Raw genomic sequence first — 18,618 nt, 5'->3', positions numbered from 1 at the left:
TCATGGCCTGCGTTGAGCACGTGTTACTGTATGTTCCAGTGACGTGACGTTGGATTGTACTGCATATGCATAAGCGTTATGATGGATTACTTATAACCTCAGGCTTTTATGGCTGCCATGTCAGACTGTAATTTGTCCCCGTGTCTGTATAATTTGATGGTAACTTGTAGACAGGTGTTCAGCGCTGTGATCTCACAAAATGACTACGCAAGGATAGGTGGGTAGAATAGGTCAAGTAGTATGCAGTATACAGTATGTGTAAGCCTATTGTTCCACCGTATGCACAGAGAAAGGGAAAGGGTGGGTTTGAGATATTGCATTTATGTGCATGGAGAATTAATTTTTAAGTTCATTCTGTTGTATTCTTCCCGTTCTGGATGATAAACCTTCAGTGCATTTCTGAAAATTAATGACAAGGAAATGCTGCTGTAAATCATGTAAATCACCAATGACACAATAATTTTTCACATGCACTGTCCTTGCTCAGTTATCCTACTTTGTGATTCTGTTCGTCCTGGTTTACAGTTTCCTGTTTCCCCTCAGCAAGGGCTAACAGCTCACTACAGAGCCCAGATCCTATCCTGTGTAAATTTACAGGCAAGTTGGTGCGTCATTGTCATTGTACTGGCAAAGCTTAACGACCAATTTCTAGACTATACACATCTCCCTCTTGAACTATAGCTTATTTGGCAATTTTTTTCGGGGGAAAAGGGTGGGGACTGTTTTTGAAATGAAGATATCTAGTTGAAACCTGACTATAAATAGAAAAGGGTAGTCAGGTGGGAGAATATTCTTCATGAGGGGACAGCTTAATTTGTCAACTGAAAACAAACTGTTAACGGCCATGTCAATGTAACGGACAGTTAAATTTGAAGAAAGTAAAAAAAAAAATATTGATTTCATTGCAACAACCGAGCACGATGCTTTGTGTCTTCTGCATGACCATGTAAATCTACAGGTATACAGTGTTACTGTTTAACTTTGCTGAAAGCGATTGGATAGGGTAGTGTTTCCTCTCAGACGCAGATAAATTTTTTTGACACACTTCCGTATTTCAGTACAGCAGACGGAGCAGCATTAGTACGAGATCCGGGAGCGCAGCATTCAGCGGTAAGCGTGTGAGGGTGGGAGTGGATAAGGAAAAGAGGATTCATACGCCTGGAAGTACACCCTTTTATATATCAGTTTCGAACACGAGCGTACAACTTGAATTAAACCACTAGGCTAAAGAAGGATTCCCCAACCAAGGTGGGTTGATTTGTTTCGTATTCTATCTTTACGAGTATGTGATTGTAAATGACTTTTCTATTGGGCTTCCTATGAGCGAATAATAAACATTATTTCGTGGTGGAAGCGACCATATGGTAGCCATGGGATGAATGCGTGAGACAAAAGTCGGGAAAACATAGACTAAGGATCAACAGTTTCAGAACGGATTCGTTTATATAAATGCGTCTAGACTTTTATAACTTTATTTTGTCAGCTATTCTAGCTATACCAGTCGATATGTGGTTGGTAGTCTGGTAGCTAGCAATATTTCGTGACTGAGGATGTCAGGAAGACGCACTAGATAGCCTATCAAGCAGATAGGTTGCTCCCGTGGTTAATAACTTTGGCATTATATTGTAGAATTTATTCAGTTTTATTCTAATGAACAGTATTTTCTTTCCTTCTTCAAGGGTCTTTAAGTAATTTCGTGAATAAGTGGACCTTGCATTACAATTAACTTTTTCATGTTTTCTTTAATTAATTAATTTGCCATTTAGCTTTTTGATATTAATATCTATTTTAATGCTTTGCGCGTTGACTGAAAAATAGGCATACTTTTGCTACTCTGTGGTACTCCCTGGTGAAAATCGTTGCGATAGCCTATGCTCTTGATAAGAAAGAAGATTTAATAGTGGAGTTTGTTATTCTACTAATTGTTGTTTGTTCGTAGAACATAAGTGCTTATGAGACTTAATTGGTGGCTGTCTATGTAATTGCCCCGAAGTCAAATTTGTTGGGAATGGAAACGGCTTGCTCAGCGAAACTATAGCCTACGACTAGCGAGGAATTCATTAATTTATGAACCCGCATTAGTGACCAGCCTGTTCAATGGAAAAAGATCAGAGACGCCTTTAAATTATTTACATTGGACCAGAGGTTAAAATGACAGTCCACTTTGAAAGAGTTTATTTAAACGCTCCAGTTAATAGCAGGGACGTGTGCCAAGAACCAGTCTAATTAATTTGGCATTTATCTGTGAGGCTTTGAGGTGTGTCATATCCTGTTTGAAAGACATACAGTACATTGTTGGGTGGCACCATTTTGTTGCCAGATCCACCCCTAAGACTGAATATGTTAATGTATTTTTCATCCATCTCTAAGGCACCTTATTTTGGACAGAAGCAGAGATAAATCCTTTTGAATAAGAAAGGACGTCAAACATAGCCTTCAATAAAATATGTAAATACAAATGAGTCACATTGTCTCGACAGGGCTGCTTGGTTTGGGGTTCTAATGGAACACAATAAGGCCAAATAAATCTGTTGTTCCTCTGGTGCCATCCAAGATAAATAGTATGCATGATAATTGCCGTAAAACGTCTGTAGTGGAGACAATTTCAGCTCTCATATTTAAGTGCTCAATAAGGGTCAACAATGTTAAACAAGGTTAAAGTGTGTAGGACTACATTGTACTACATGCTTGTACTTACTTAACACTTTCCTTGCATTTCTCACTTGCATACCTTGTGCGTTGTGTTTTTTTTATAATGAAACAAAATGTAGGCTACTTCTTTCTTACAGAAGAAAATATATTTTGTAAAATAGTTTTCAGCCCTCATGAGTAGGGCCAAGTATCCCTCTCTCCCTTTTGAATGTTTAGAATAATGTACCTAACAGACAAACCTATTAGTAGAATGTTTACAACTGTTTTCTCAATGTTTGCTTTTGCATTTAAGCTTTATGAAAGTCATATGTTGTGGGGTTGACCCTTTGGGAGATACAAAACAAAAAAAAAAACTGGATAACAAGGATGTGACTAATTGCAAAAGCCATCTATGATTTCAGTGTGTGTGTGTGTGTGTGTGTGTCTGTGTGTGCACTTCAGTTTCAGAAATTCAACCCCCATCATGAGAGGATTACATTATTTATTTTATGTCAGGTTGCAGTGAGTAATACGTCGTGTTTCACAGTAAACAAATTGTATTGTTTGAACTTATTGTTTGCCATATTGTTCTAAACTGATCTCAGATTTTTCTGGTATTTACATTTGTTCGCTGGAGGATCCTGTGGTAATTTAAAAGGGGGAAGGGAGGGGTCATTGCATGCATCAGCCTCTTAGGGATTATGATGTCATTTCCGGATATCTGTGGTATTTATTGGTTAGCTTGCTGTGAGTTTTGTAGGGGTGTACATCTGCAGATTGCGTATGTAGCTTATGTTAATTTCTGTCATGTCAAGCACATCTACCAATTTGTCACCCTTATCCACAGTCAAAAATACATGAAAGTTGATTTATTTTTTAAATACTTTCCTTCCTTTTGTAATGTGGGTTTCAAAAGAGTGAGTCATGTGGCTAATCAAACAGGCTGCATATGTGGCTGATGAAGGGCTAGTTAACAGTTGCATCATCGCACCGTCCATTGGGTATGGTCTTCAGTCATGTTGGGAGTATTTCTGTATTTTGTTCTTGCCACTGTTGGCACAGAAATGGTTTATTGGCAAGACGCACATTTGTGTGCAGTCCTTTCCTTTATCGACACCGTCCCGTTTGCCTCAATCATTTCAGACTTCATAAATTCGGTGTGTATCAAAGCCATCTGTTCTCACAACGTTTATTTAAGTTGCTACGCTTAGAATACAATTGAGGGGGAATAAACTGGCCTCAGTCACTCTGTGCGGATTCAACAGCAGCGCACCCAGGTTACAAAGACCGTTATTCAGTTGCTATATCAGCTTAGTATGGCTACTTAATTACTTAATATCAATGAATTTTCATGCCATTCACTGTGTATGCAGTGAACCATGTCAAATGGCTATCTGCAGTTGGTGGGTGTATGGACGGCATGTGTCCGTACAAAATGAAATAGCCTAGTTCCGAAAGATTACACCAGGCAGTGTTTCAGTTTTCAGATGTAGCAAATCCCCCAACATGGGTATCTTACACTCGCAACATAATAAAAACAACAAGCTATGTAAATGGACATGAAAGGTTGACTAATTTTTTGCAAACATGACAAACAATGTGATTGGTAATTAATAATGTTCGCTAGTATCGGCTGAACTCAGTTGGAAGGTCAGGTCCTATACTTGCTTTAAAGATAAAGGGCATGTATAATTTTTTTTTCTTTGCTGCACACAAAATATTCATCCTGAACTTGAATAACTTGCAAAAAACACTTAGTGGAAATTTCATCCGCCGTAGGTCTTCAGCATTCAACGGTAGATTCATCATTTGTTCCTAGCGGTAACATTCCCTGAATTTTCCCCTGCATTGCAGTGTTGTTACTGGGATAATTAGCGTGATAAATGTAGCCTCTGAGCCAGTGATTGACACAAGCCCTCTTGCTTCTGTAGCAATAATAGCGCAGACGCACGTCCCTGCTTCATTGTTTGAGTGGTCAGTTGTGTCAAATTGATTTATCTGCTTTGATCATAAAAAAATTTGTCCTCTGTGGAGCGTCTGCAGGTTTATACTTTTATTTGTAGGAAGAGAAAATACTTCTCCTGAATAAACCAAGCAACTGCAGAATTTGCTACTAAAACAGAGTATGACAACATGCTTTTAGAATGTTAAGATGGAGATGAAACCATTCCTTCCTTCCAAGCACAACCAAACCTTCTGGTTCGGGGAGCTTGTGTTTCCGTTAGAAGGGTATCTAACAGCATAAAACTTTTCAAGTGATCTGTGCGTGATTCGGTCTGTACCCCAACATGTCTCCCACATAAAAAACCTGGTGAGGGAAAAAGAGAAAATGGGTTGCTGGAGAATGTCTGCAATTGGTATGCCCATCAAGTACAATATGTCCCTGCTTAAAATGCTGCTGCACCTGTCATTACAGGAAGAAATACGGGCCTTTCGCTGTGTTCACACTGAGCTTTTCCTACTTAGATTACTCTTAAATAGGCTTCAGGTGCATTAATGCGCTGGAGAAATTATGGCCTTACGCCATTTCTGTCAAGCCTTTCTTGAAATAAAAAACAGATGTTCCCGTACCTACAGATGACTCATTACGTCTCACTCTTGAGATAATGAGAAAGATCCTCTATGTTCTCCAAGCTGTAAATCTCTTAATAAAGTGTGGCGGACAGTAGGTATCCAGCTGAGCACACATCTTGCTTTGTTTGCTGGGTAACGTCTGCTGCCTGCTTTTCCAGTTGTGTAATATCTTTGTCTCCAGCAGTGATCTGTGCTGAGTGTGTGCTGGCTGGCTTTTAACAGGTCTGGATGCTTTGTGCTGGGCTGGTTTCCAAGGAGACAGTCGTAATCAGGGGAGAGTGGTCCTGAGCTCCTCTGATTTATCAGCAGTATTCAGGGTGGGTGGGTGGGTGGGGGGGGGGGCAGGGTGACGGGGGCGTGTGTTTGAGGGGTAGGTGGTCAATGAAGGGCAGAGACTTAAACACCCTGCAGCATCTGAGCTGCAGTGGTTCACACTCAAAGAGCCAAAGATTTCCTCAAGGCAGCAAATTGTCAGCAGCATTTCTGTCTGATGGGCTAAACCACTGCATCGATTGGATAATACCTGTGTTTGTCCTTCCCTGGGTCTCAAGGGTCAGGTCGGCCTCCATAGCTCTGTATCAGGGCATCAGGGACACCCTGCCCTCAATTAACGGTAAAAAAAAGAAAAAAAACAAGCACGAAACCATCCGGACCCATGGTGCACCTGTACAAAGTGTCATGAGTAAAACTTGGCTAACTATATAGCTAGCTACCTATGGCATGTCCTCACCTCTGTAACGTTATTTGTTGTCCTCCGTGTGTCCATACATCTGTATTGGTGGTACACGCTAACTAGGTTAACTAAAGTAGGCGAAAAGCTAACATGTTAGGGTTAGCTAAAGCAATGTTAGGCGATAAAACTGCGCTTAAAAATCTCGTGCCGTTCAAAGTGGTGATTTTGGGAGATGCACGTGCGCATGCGTCATACTAAACGAAGCACCACCTGCGCATGCGTCCCACCAAACATCCCTCTCAGGTCGTTCATGAGTGAGTGAGTGAGTGACCACAATTTGCCACGCATAGCCCACGGCGGCAGGCAGTCCTGCGCGCCGTGGGAAAAAAAAACGGTTGTTTTGTGGTTATACCCCATCTGGACCGTCGCTGTTCTCTCCTGTAGATGGCCTCCGCAAATGACTCCCGGCAGCAGCAGCAGCAGCAGGCCCAGAAGGACGCGGCGGACCAGAACTTCGACTACATGTTCAAGCTGCTGATCATCGGGAACAGCAGCGTGGGCAAGACCAGCTTCCTGTTCCGCTACGCCGACGACTCCTTCACCTCCGCCTTCGTCAGCACCGTGGGCATCGACTTCAAGGTCAAGACCGTCTACCGCAACGACAAGCGGGTCAAGCTGCAGATCTGGGTGAGTTCAGCCGGTGGGGGAGAGGGGAGGGGGGGCCACGGCAGGCAGGGGAATGAGGGTGGCCTCTGGGAGCTGGGGAGTCACGGTACACGACGCACCTGCCGCCGCGTAAGTTCTGGGGCGGATCGGTCTGACGCTGCTTTCCCTCATGATTCAGCCGTCAATTGGAGACCGTGGGAGAAAGTGCACTCTCGGTGATTGGACATTGTAGGGTTATTGTGAGTGAATGCAGACCCATGTTTACAGGTCTCTTTTCCCAGTAATGGGGGAGTGCTTGTGCCCTAAAATACTGCTGTGGTAGCTAGGGAAAGCCAGGTTCCACAGTGTGCTTGCGGTGTTTTATGTGTGCCGTAATTTTGTATTGAGGCACCAGGAGACGTTACTAGCCCATTGAGGTATATGAAGGAACAGGACATTATGCTGCAAACAAAAAAAAAGTACTTCTGAAGCTGAGCATTGGCATACCTTTTCATGGCTGCTGGTCAGTTTAGGAGCTATTTTGGATGGATGAAGTAAAACTGCACCCAAAAAAAGTTTTGAATATGATACATTATTCTGTCCCTACATATTTTAATCTATTTTTCAGCCTCAGATCAATGGACTACTCTGTTACATTTGTTCAAAATGTTTGTGACTGCAGAAATATCCTGCTGGGGACATTTTAGGTCGGATACACCAATCTGTCTTATGCTGTCTGCAAAATCGAATGAACCCTTTGAAGAGTGGTTTTTTGGAAAGTTTTTTCAAAACTCAAAGTCTGTGTTCTAGAACTCCATTGCTTTCTGTTACCAGCAGTGATTGTGACCTCAGCATTAGAATGTTCAGTTAAGAACATTCTAAGCACATAGGCTTTTGTGGTCTTCCACCTTAAAGGGTTAATGTTGACCCCCCAATCAGCCACACTAGAGAGAAGGTTGTCCTGACAGTTGTCCTGTTCTCCCTCAGCAGAATGGTTGGCTCTATCAGACGTGTTTTCCGCTCTGGTGTCTGGTGTAATCCCAGAGAGGCGGGTCCACTGTGTGCCTGTCTTAGTGTACACAGAGGGCGTGGGACCAGCCTGGGCCTCTGAGGGAGATTTCTGACAGACTGGCAGCTGTTAATGATCAGCTCTGTGCTGGGCAGACTGGCCTCTGTAAAAACCCTTTCCCGTTAAGCGCTGACCCTTAGCTCTCCCCATCAGGCCCGTGGCTGCTGCCCATGCTGGTGACTGTGGCCAATCCTGGAAGATTTCGGCTGAGCTGGATTAGAGTTCCACCGCCTGTCAGCGGTTTGGTGTCCACCTCTCGTGGCTCAATGAAAAAGCTCCATCAAGGGAAATGTAGAGCTTGACTGTAGTTTTAGACGGGGAGCTCTGATGGCCTCGCATGGAGAAAAGCATTTGCAGTGTATCCCTTGCTTCGCACACGGGAGTGTACACGTCTGTGTGTGTGTGTGTGTGTGTGTGTGTGTGTGTGTACATGCGTTGGTTGCCATAGCGCTTAATCTGGCTCCCTGTGTTTGAAGTGAGGAATTAGTGCGTGGCTCCTGTGGAGAGAATGGGTGAAGCCCAGGCAGAAGTGCAAACATGACGCAGGGGCGTTTTGGGCGGAGGCACCCTGGGCTCCTGGGCCAGGTATTTGCCTGCCTGAGGTCATCCAGGATGTGTGTCAGTGTGCTTCCATTGATGCTGCTGACTGTCAAACATCTGCAGTTCCTCCCTGGCAGGAGCAAGCTGAGCCAAGCCCGGGCCCCTGCCAACACAGAGACCCGGTTCGCTGCTTCATTTTACTGCCATTTGAATTGTAGTGGCGAGTGTGTTGCTGACATAAACACCTTAGCAAGCGGGGAACAGGTCGTTATGAAAACCTAAAGCGCTAAAGCTCTCCTTTCGCAAACACTGTTTTGTCAGCCAGCGAGAGAGAACGGGTGTGTGGTTTGCGCAAGCAGGCTTGTCTGGATGTGCAGTAGGCTACTGTAATGGCTGCATAAATAGCTACGCCTCAGTGAATGTGGAAAAAACCCCCCACCCGTACAGTCTCCATCGTGCTGAGGCTGTTGATGCGGTCTGACGTTGTGTTATTGCTCAGGTCGTTAATGTTGCTTAGAGTCAGGACTGGGCACAGACCTGCAGGCTGGTTTTACTCAGTGAAACAAAAAAAAATATTAAAAATACAGTAAACCTAAACGCATCTGGGTCTGGTTCTGGTACAGATCTGATAAAAGGGTATGGTATGGAATTACAGACCACGCCTCTGTTTCGTGAAGCCTCGTGGAAACACAATATAGGTTGTAAGTAATCAGTTGAGACTTCCTGTCTTTAAAGCCAACAAGGAATTTAGAGGTTTGTTCATGACTGTCACTGGTGCCTTATTGGACGGAGTGTAGCACCGTGGGTAAGGAACTGGACTTGTAACCGAAAGGTCGCAGGTTCGATTCCCGGATAGGACACTGCCGTTGTACCCTTGAGCAAAGGTACTTAAGCGAAATTGCTTCAGTATATATCCAGCTGTATAAATGGATACAATGTAAAATGCTATGTAAAAAAGTTGTGTAAGTCGCTCTGGATAAGAGGGTCTGCTAAATGCCTGTAATGTAATGTAATGTAATGTAATGCTAATAGACCGGCTTGTCCACCCGCTGAGCATTTCCTCCTCTCTGACCTCGGTTGGTGTGCGGAGCATGCTTGCAGGCGACAGCACCGTCGGTGGTTGTTTCTAGCGGTTGAGAGAGAGCGCTCGGCCCACGCCCGGGAGTCGGCCGCGCTAGTCTTCTCCGAGGCGCCGGGGGGGCTGCGAGATCGACCGCTTGATTCGCCGCTCTGCCGTTTAATGGAGCCGCGGGGACCCTGTGCTTTCACTCGTCCCGCGTAAGTGAATGTGCGCGACGGAGAGAGGCTCTCTCCGTTCGGCTCATGTTTCAGTTCACCCGGAGACGCACCTGCCCAGCGCACGCTGGCTGATGCGTCCTCGCCGTCTTGTTTGTGCCCCGAACGTCGGCTCGGCCCGACCAGATGTGTTTAAATGGCGCTCTGAACAAAATGGCTGTTGCAACAGAAGGCAGAGCAGGCGAATCAGAAGAGTTTTGGACACGGTCTGGAAGATCTTGTGGAGAAAGATTATATAGATCATAGGCATAAAGAAACTGTAGAAAGAAATTTTTTTTAAATGGTTGCGCAATTAAGTGGTTTTTGACCTGAGCAGGAACTCCCTCAAAAAGATAAATCCCCCGTGTCACGAAGTTGCGAGATTCTGCGGCGTCTGATATGAATATTTCCTGGAAGTGGCAGCGCTAGAATTGCAGGTAGGCAGGTCATATGGGGTGAGGTTTGGGTGGAGTGCAGTCAGGTTCAGACTGGGTACCTGTGTGTGTTCAGAGGGTAATCACCTGAGGCTCAGGCTTCCCCCAGGACTTCATTTAGCTTGGCCTAAATTAAATAAACACACTTTGTGCTTACGTTGAGTCGAATATGTTTGTCCCAAAATATAAATCCCGGGTGTGAAAACCACCCTCACTCTCAGACACACATCAAAGCGACCAGGTGTAGTCGTCAAAGTGGAGGTGGATCCCATGGAAAGCGTCATGGCATGGACAAGTGTTGATCATTAACAACTTGTTGGCATCAGCCTTGTGGCATGAGTTGGTGGTATCACCAACCCCCCCCCCCCCCCCCCCCCCCCCCCCAAGGATCTTCTTAGGAGCATTCAGAGCAAGTTGGTGGACTTCTTTTGGTCAGGTTATCTCTGCCTAAGGGACTATGCAGGAAGGCTGGTTAGGTGGCAGCATTCCTTCCTCAAGCAGCCCTGTGTTTTCTGTACGTGAGGTGGCCTGTTACTTAGGATGGGCGAAGGATTGCGGCTTGATCACCACTGGTTCGTCATGAGCTTAGGCGGCGTTGATACTGGTGCCATTATGCTTCACTGGCATGTGCTTGAAAACTCAAGGTGTGGGAGGAGCCCCTTTTCCCCAACCCACTGTTGCCATTAGCAATGCTAGACTGAGCGGCTCTGCACATTGCATGGGCAGGGGTATGTAAGGTGGCTCATCAGACTACTGGAGGGTGCTGGGGGCTGGAGATCAGTTTAGCACTTGGCTCAACAAACAGACGTGTGCTGTAGAAGACTGTTGGAGCAGTTTTTTGGTCAGTGTCCAGTGGGCTTTACCACTGCAAGTCACAGATGGGCTGGAAGACGCCTCACCTGGTCCCTTTGAGCCCCCCCCATACAGGTATCACTGGCAGCGGTTGAGTGGCAGGAGGGTCCAGGGAAGCTCTTGACTTCTGGTTCCCCAGAGCTGGGAAATTTCCAGAATGTGAATAACAAATCACTGCACGTGGCATGCACAAAGGTTCGTAATATGGCGGGTTTAACTGATGCAAAAGGAAACCAGAGGCAGGCTGATGTGGAGGACCGCTCCTCCACTGGCCACAGGTGCAGGGTGTCGTACAAACAAATCTACCAAAGAGGTGAGGGGACCTCAGGAGGGAAGGAGGGAGAGATAGAGAGATAGAGAGGGAGGGAGGGAGGGAGGAATAGAGAGCGAGCGAGCAAGCGAGCAAAAGAGAATGGCTGAATGTCATCTGGGCAGTGACACATGAGTTCGTGTTTTTGTTTATTTAAGAGGGGAGGGGGAGGAGTGGGAATCACACTTTTGTAGGCATGGCAACGGCACAGGTGCTGATCCCAGCATTGTTTTCTGCACTATTCATACTGTGTCACAGGACCATGTAGACTAAGACAAGCGCATTTTTTTTTTTTTTTGTGGCCCACCCCTGCCACGTATGGTACTGATACTTTGAGGTGACCAGTTATCTCTGTGCCTGTAGTTTTCCTTAACTGCTTGATGTAGTTGTATTCCCATAATGTACAGTAGTGGGCCTTTGTGAGCTTTGCATTTGGGACAGGGGCCATCCATATGTAGATTATAGGAGTGTAGTATTGCCTGATAAGTGATTTAAACTGGAGTAGTTTATTGATGGTTGTTCTGAAATGTTGTCCTGCATTTTTTCCTGGCATTATGACCAGTTGAGTCAGGCTGGGGGAATATTTTGGCCCTCAGTCCAGCGCAGTTGTCAAATGAGTGATAAACTGCTGTTGTAGAAATGCTGTAGCTTGTTTTTACCTGCAGTGTCCGTAGTTCTGCTTTGTATATGTACTACATGGCCAAAAGTATGTGGACAGCTGACATCCAACATCTCATCTAAAATTATGGGCATTAATATGGAGTTAGTCCACCTTTTGCTGCTATGACAACCTCCACTCTTCTGAGAAGGTTTTATACTTGATGTTGAAGCATTGCTATAGGGATTTGCTTCCATTCAGCTAAAAGAGCATTAGTGAGGTTGAGCACTGATGGGGTGATTAGGCCTGGCTCGCCAGTTGATCCCAGAACTGTTGAATGTAGTTGAGGTCAGGGCTCTGTGCAGGCCAGTCACGTTTTTTCACACCATTCTCGACAAAAACATTTGTATATGGACCTCACTGTGTGGCAGGCATTGTCATGTTGAAAAAGGAAAGGTCCTTCCCCAAGCTGTTGGGGAAGCACAGAATTGTCTGGAATGTGATTGTATGTTGTTGCATTAAGATTTGCCTTCACTGGAACAAAGGGGCCTAGTCCAAACCATGAAAAACAGCCCTAGACCAAGGGGTGTCCAGATACCTTTGGTCATATAGTGTATATGGGGTCTGGTCCATGAAATTTTGTATATAGGTTGTTGGTTACCACAAAGGTGCTTAGCTCACATGTTGAAGTGAAGCTTGAGCTACGGTACGCAATCAGAAAACGATCAATGGTGATGACGTTGATCGTGAAACTGAAACGGAAGAGCGCGGGGCCTGTCCCTCTGTCCTGTGGGCCCCAGACGAGGGAAGATGGCGTCATTGCGCTAATTGATGTGCAGACGTGTCTCCTTTTGTCTCTAAAGCCGTATCTCCCATGACCACTCTGACCCACGGTGAACGCACGCACGGCCGGAACAGGCAGCGGCTCGAGTGACCCTCTGTTACCTGGGCAACCCCCCAAAGTGATGTCAAAACCTCATGCGTAAATTGGGACTTGAGCCCGGTTACCAGGTAACAAGATGAGCTGGTTACCATGCCACTTGGATTCACTCGCTGATTGCCTCAGATTATAATCGGGTCCTTTTTTGTAGTCTCATTTATTTTTGGACAGTATCCGTCTCTGTCTCTGCCTGTTTTTGATTCACGTGATTGGGCAGATTAATGATTTGGAGATCTGTGACACAGAATAAAGCTCTCTTTCACACAAATGACTGTGCAGGTGTACTGTGGTGTGTACTGTGCTGGCAGTTGTATTTAAACAGTGAGCTCCATAATGTTTGTGATGGAGGCATATTTGTTTTCTTGTTTTGGCTGTGTACTCTCCACGATTTTAGATTTAGAATTAATTCAGCTGTGGTTACAGAATCTCAGCTTTTATCAAAGGATATTTTTATACGTTTTGGTTTCACCATGTGGAAAGTACAGTTCTTTTTATACATAGCCCCCCATTTCAGGTCATCATAATGCTTGGGACAAATGGCTTCACAGGTGTTTATGATAAGTCAGATGTGTTCAATTGATTTCTTAGTGTGGATATAAGAGAGCTTTCAGTATGTAGTCTTGATTCTAGGCTTTTGTTTTCCTTTGGAGTCTGTTATTAACATTGAGGAAGTCTAGGAAGCCATTATGAGGCTGAGAAATAAGGCAACTAGCCTCTAAAACAAGCAGGAGCTGAAGATGGCTGCAGTACGGGCCTGGCAGAGCATCACCAGAGAACCACCTGTGATGTCTATGGGTCACAGCTTTCAAGCAGTCATCGCATGCAATGGATATGCGAAAAAAAAGAAGTACTAAGCACCGCTAATTTAGTTTACATAACATTAATATGTCCGAAATATTGCGGTGGCCTGAAATGGGGTGTCTGTGTATAATAAAAGGGGCGTCGTTTCTACATGTGTATAAAAATACCCTTGAATAAAAGCTGAGAGTGTGCACTTTCACCGTACGTACTGTGAGTTTTGGGACGGCTCAAAGAAAGGACCGTGCCGTCGGCATCCGTTGCCGGTACAAATACGCGTATCGCTAATGGCCATGTCTGTTATCTCCTCGATGCGAAAAATCTTAGACTAGTAAAAACAGGCTTTGTTTTTGCAGCTCACTTCCAGGTCTTGTTGAGAGACGTTGCTCACGACGCCAGTGCGGTTGGCTCCAGCGCAGGCCTTTCCGGCACCCGTTTCAGTGTATGGCAACGGTACCAATACAGTCAAAATACGCCAGTTATTTTTTTTTTCTTTTCTTCTTTCTAATGGCTCCCTACGTGGCATTTTGTTAGCCTGTTGTGTCATTTGGACAGTATTTTAATGTTTTGTGGACGAACTGGGGACAGTTGACTTTGCTGCTGAGTCACTTGAGATCAGCAGTATCTCGCACGCTTAGTGAACGACCTGGAGCCTGCCCGGTTTTCAGGACCATATAAGCCCCCCCCCCCCCCCCCCCCCCCCCCCCCCCACCCCGTTTTTTTTTTACTGCGCAGTATCAGGCTCCAGTTTGTGCAACATGGGGGCACAAAAAAAACTGCACCTCTGGGATCTGGTCATAAATATTATTTTAGATTATTTATTTAGTTTTTCACAGTTTGGGTGATGTTTTTAAACTGTGAATTTGTCTCTTCCATTGTTAGGACTCATTGTGTGTGACTCGCAGGTGTTAAGGGTCATTCTACGCTGTCGCAACATTTGTGATGTGTTGAAACTACTTCTAACATTAATCATTTGTTCAAAATGCTAGTAATTGGTGTCTTTTTACTTGTACTGTCCATTTGGTAATTTTAGGACCTTCAGTAATACTGATTTTTCACTTGTGTTTTGTGTAGTAAAATGGGTCTTAAATCTCATTTCATTTGGCATTTAAAAGATCTTTAAAAGTCTTACAATTCATTTGATGAAACCTGCATGAACCCTGAATGTTGGGTTGTTGTAATGCCAGGCTGGCATAATGTTGGCTTGCCGTAATGTTGGGTAGCAGGATTTCTGGGTTGCTATAATGAGTTTCTGTAATGCTGGGTTGGTGTAATGTTGGGTTGTTGTAATGTTGGGTTGCTGTAATGTTGGGTAGCAGGATTTCTGGGTTGCTATAATGAGTTTCTGTAATGTTGGGTTGTTGTAATGTTATAATGTTGGGTTGCTGTAATGCTGGGTTGTTGTGTGTATGTCGACCACAGGACACAGCTGGGCAGGAGCGCTACAGGACCATCACCACAGCCTACTACAGAGGAGCCATGGGCTTCCTGCTCATGTATGACATCACCAACCAGGACTCATTCAATGCTGTGCAGGACTGGTGAGTTTGGAGAGTCTCCTGCCCATGTGTCTGTCCTCTGCCTCTCCCTCTCTCTCTGTCTCCTACCCCTCACTCCTTTACCCTTATCTCCCTCTGTGCACCATCTCTCTCAGTCCTCTAATCTTCACGTGCCCTACCCATCTTTATTCCTCTATTCCTCTGTCCTTCTCTCCCTCCGTTCCTGTCTCTCTGTCCCTCACACCCCTCTTTCCCCATTGCAGGGCGACACAGATAAAGACGTACTCCTGGGACAATGCGCAGGTGATCCTGGTGGGGAATAAGTGTGATCTGGAGGATGACCGGCTCGTCCCCACTGAAGAGGGCCAGCGGCTGGCAGATGAGTTAGGTGAGCTTACGCCTACTGGCTGACCTGCAGAGCACACGCACACACACCTGCACGCACATACACACACGCACCTACAACCACGCATACACATACACGCACGCACATACAACCACGCTTACACATACACGCACACACGCGTACACGCACATACCAGCACGCATACGCACAGACACGCACACATACAGACATGCACATATAAGCAGGCATACACACACATGTGCACAGACACGCAGATACATACACGCACATCCACGCACACATACAGACATGCACATATAAGCACGCATACGCACACACACGCGCGCACACACTCTCTCTCATTCACATTCAAATTGGCTTTTTTTGGTATAACAACCACACACTTACGTTGCCAAAGCAAATTCAAAGCATTCAAAGTTTTATAGTTGTACATAATTAATTTCTCTCATTTATTCTTTCTATCTTTCCATCTTTCTCCCTCTGTCCCTTCCTCCCTCCCTCCCTCCAGGTTTCCAGTTCTTTGAGGCCAGTGCCAAAGACAACATTAATGTGAAGCAAGTGTTTGAGCGTCTGGTAGACGTCATCTGCGAGAAGATGAACGAGAGTATGGATGGGGAGCCCAGCCCCCTAGCCAATCACCGGGCTCCTACCCTGCAAGACACGCCCCCTGAGAGCCAGGGTGGCTGCTCCTGCTAACCTAAGCTCCGCCCCACTGAATGCGACATGAAATAACCCCAGAACACAATAACCTGAGATGACACACTAACCCAACGCCCTCATTTGGCCCCCCCTGACAGTCCCCCCCCACCATCCCCCACCCCCTGGATGTACTCCCTCTGATGCCAAAACATTGAGTGACTCTTCCCCCCCAAGCCTCTTCATCCGCTTCATACAGCTCCTCGAATAACCGTGTTGTTGCCTGAAACTCGTGTGAAATGCACGCTATCTTGCCTGTAATGCTTTCTAAAATGTACCACAATTTCCCTTCCAATTCCCCCTGCCCCCCATATACAAGTTCATCAGCTTTGAGAGTCTGCCCCTCCCATTTTTATTTAACACCATGCCACCTGTTTGAAATAACTGAAGGGGGAAACGGCAAACACTGTGAATGCTCCCCACCCGTCTGGGTTTCCACTACCCCTGGAGCCGTGTTATTCTGCCTCTGTCACCATGAACACACGCTGCTTAGTGTCCGCAAAGCAAGTAGCAAAACCAGAAGACTTAGTCGTAAACACTGTTTCAGCACTCTTGCACTACTATCGTGTTTTTATTTTTAAGAGATAATAATATACCTAACACCCGCCGCACGTCCTTTTCTCCGCGTTTAAACCGTCTCACAAGTGCACGAGAGCGGTCCGCCCGAGCTCGCTCTGACCCTCACTGTGCGTTTAAGTGCCCGTGGGAGGCACTTAATGTCATGCCGTTTCCCGAAAAAAAACTGCGCGGGTGTAGGTACCGGAAGAAAAGCGGCCTGCCTCTACCGGCGGGCTTTGGTGGAGCCGAGCTGCGGTCGTCAGCGCTCTGTCAGGTCGCACGGCGTCTGCGTAAGAAGTGCCAGTTTGACCTGCTTCCGCGCTGTGAAGGTCCCGCCAAGCTCCTGTGACTCACCCGATTTGCTTCGCAAATGAGTCGTTTTACTGGAAAAGCATTGAGAAGCAGGATCCAGCGGGTTTCTGAGTGTTTGGAGAGACGGGGGCTTTATTAGAGCCTTTGAGGTGTGCCTGTGAGACCTTGTGCACATTATATGGCTTTTTTGGAGGGTCATGTTTTTTTTTTTGCTAGTAAATTAAATTAAGGTCCCAGAGGATTGTCAGCAATGTTGTGTGCTGACATTTATATAAATATTTTATTTTATTTTATTTTATTTTATTTACAGGTGATGTCTGTTTGGATTATTAATATTCATACTCCCTAAATTTTTGAATGTAGCGATGGATATTGTGCCAGGGAGGTGTAGCCTTACAGTTTAATAAAAAAGTATAGTTTGCTTTAGAGTGCAGTGCTTCCTCCTAGTGGAGGCTGAGTATTATTGCACAAAGCAATGTCCTGGTTTTGACTCTGTTTCTGTTGGGGTTTTTTTGTCTAACTTAAGCCCTGAATCTAGTGCTTTTTAGAATTCCCCTGACATTTTTCATGTTTAATGAAGTACAACAAAATTTCTGTATTGCCCCACACTTTTCCCCCTCTCTGCCAACCCATCTCTTACACAGATGCTGGACAATGGTCACCCTAGTAATCCTCTGAATGTTGGCAGCTGGACAGAGCTGACTTTGCTGCTTTGCAGTGATAGCACCAACAGAAATGTTTATGCCAAAATTCTCTACTAGTGGGTGGTTTTATCATGACTGACCAAGTTTTACGTTGTGTTATTTCCTGAATTCTTTTAGGTTTTCAGGAGAGTGGTATTTTGATGTAGTTAGTCTCATATTTTCTGAACCCCCAGACAACAAGGTTAACTGTTGACGTGAAACCGTTCAAGCCTCTGGACAGGAACATAATTCACATTGAGGCAGAAATGAAATTAAAGGTTACTAAAAGACACGAGCCATGTGGTTATTTCTTTTAGTAATACGGTCTTTTGAGTTAAACTGAAAGAGCCAAACCTGTATGTGTGTGCATGCACGTGTGTGCACTGCCAAACCTGTATGTGTGCGTGTGTGCATGCGTGTGCGCACCACCAAACCTGTGTGTGTGCATGCAGGTGTGCACTGCCAAACCTGTGTGTGTGCATGCATGTGTGCACCACCAAACCTGTATCTGTGTGCATGCGTGTGTGCGCCACCAAACCTGTATCTGTGTGTGCATGCATGTGTGCACCACCAAACCTGTATCTGTGTGTGCATGCGTGTGTGCACAGCCAAACCTGTGTGTGTGTGTGTGTGCATGCGTGTACCTGTGTTCTCTATAGTTTATCGAAGCATGGTCTTTGGCTCATACAAAACACCAGGAGTCCTAGTGCGTTGTGTTCGTTGGAATACTGTTGTTTTGCTCATTCAGGAACAGCTGGATCAGTTGAATGGGACAGTTTATACTTCATGCAGCAGTATGGTTTCCAATAAGCACATTGGCTTCACCTAATCAAGTAGTCGAGGGAAACGACCAGTAAAGGCTTAGATGTTAACACACTGGAGACTTTGCAATGTTGTAGGTGCGTTTTCGTAATTTAGGTTGACCATAAGTGTTGATTAGCCATTTCTTAAAGGTAAGAGGGAACACATGCTGCATCTTACGATTCTGCTTTGTGCGGCTTTGCTTTCTGTATTTTCGTGGCTGAAAGCAAAGCCAGTGGGAGATGTGGGGTTCCCCACACTGTCCTGATGAAACCCGCAGTATGGAGTAAGGCATTTCAATCTCTGGAAGTGTTTTTTGTGTTCTTTATGGATTCTTTATGTATTTTTAAGCTTGTCCATTTC

General features: G+C 45.3%; 1 protein-coding gene across 2 annotated transcripts; it reads left to right on the top strand.

The window, feature by feature from the left end:
- Positions 1–442: 442 nt before the first annotated feature.
- LOC118221451 (ras-related protein Rab-3D-like) lies at positions 443–16,612 on the top strand. 2 transcript variants are annotated; one of them, XM_035406532.1, is made up of 5 exons: positions 443–1,110; positions 6,323–6,565; positions 14,762–14,880; positions 15,102–15,226; positions 15,714–16,612. In XM_035406532.1, exons 2-5 carry the CDS (start codon positions 6,323–6,325, stop codon positions 15,899–15,901), a joined length of 675 nt encoding a protein of 224 aa, XP_035262423.1. In that variant the 5' UTR covers positions 443–1,110; the 3' UTR covers positions 15,902–16,612. The 2 variants fall into 2 exon arrangements, with proteins under 2 accessions (XP_035262423.1, XP_035262422.1); XM_035406531.1 differs by having other exon boundaries at positions 453–1,248.
- The last annotated feature ends 2,006 nt before the right edge of the window (positions 16,613–18,618 follow it).

The sequence above is a fragment of the Anguilla anguilla genome, chromosome 2 (genome assembly GCF_013347855.1).
Source record: "Anguilla anguilla isolate fAngAng1 chromosome 2, fAngAng1.pri, whole genome shotgun sequence".
In the NCBI taxonomy this organism is placed as follows: domain Eukaryota; kingdom Metazoa; phylum Chordata; class Actinopteri; order Anguilliformes; family Anguillidae; genus Anguilla; species Anguilla anguilla.
Note: the sequence above shows the minus strand (reverse complement) of the source record. Positions and strands in the feature narration are given on the sequence as shown.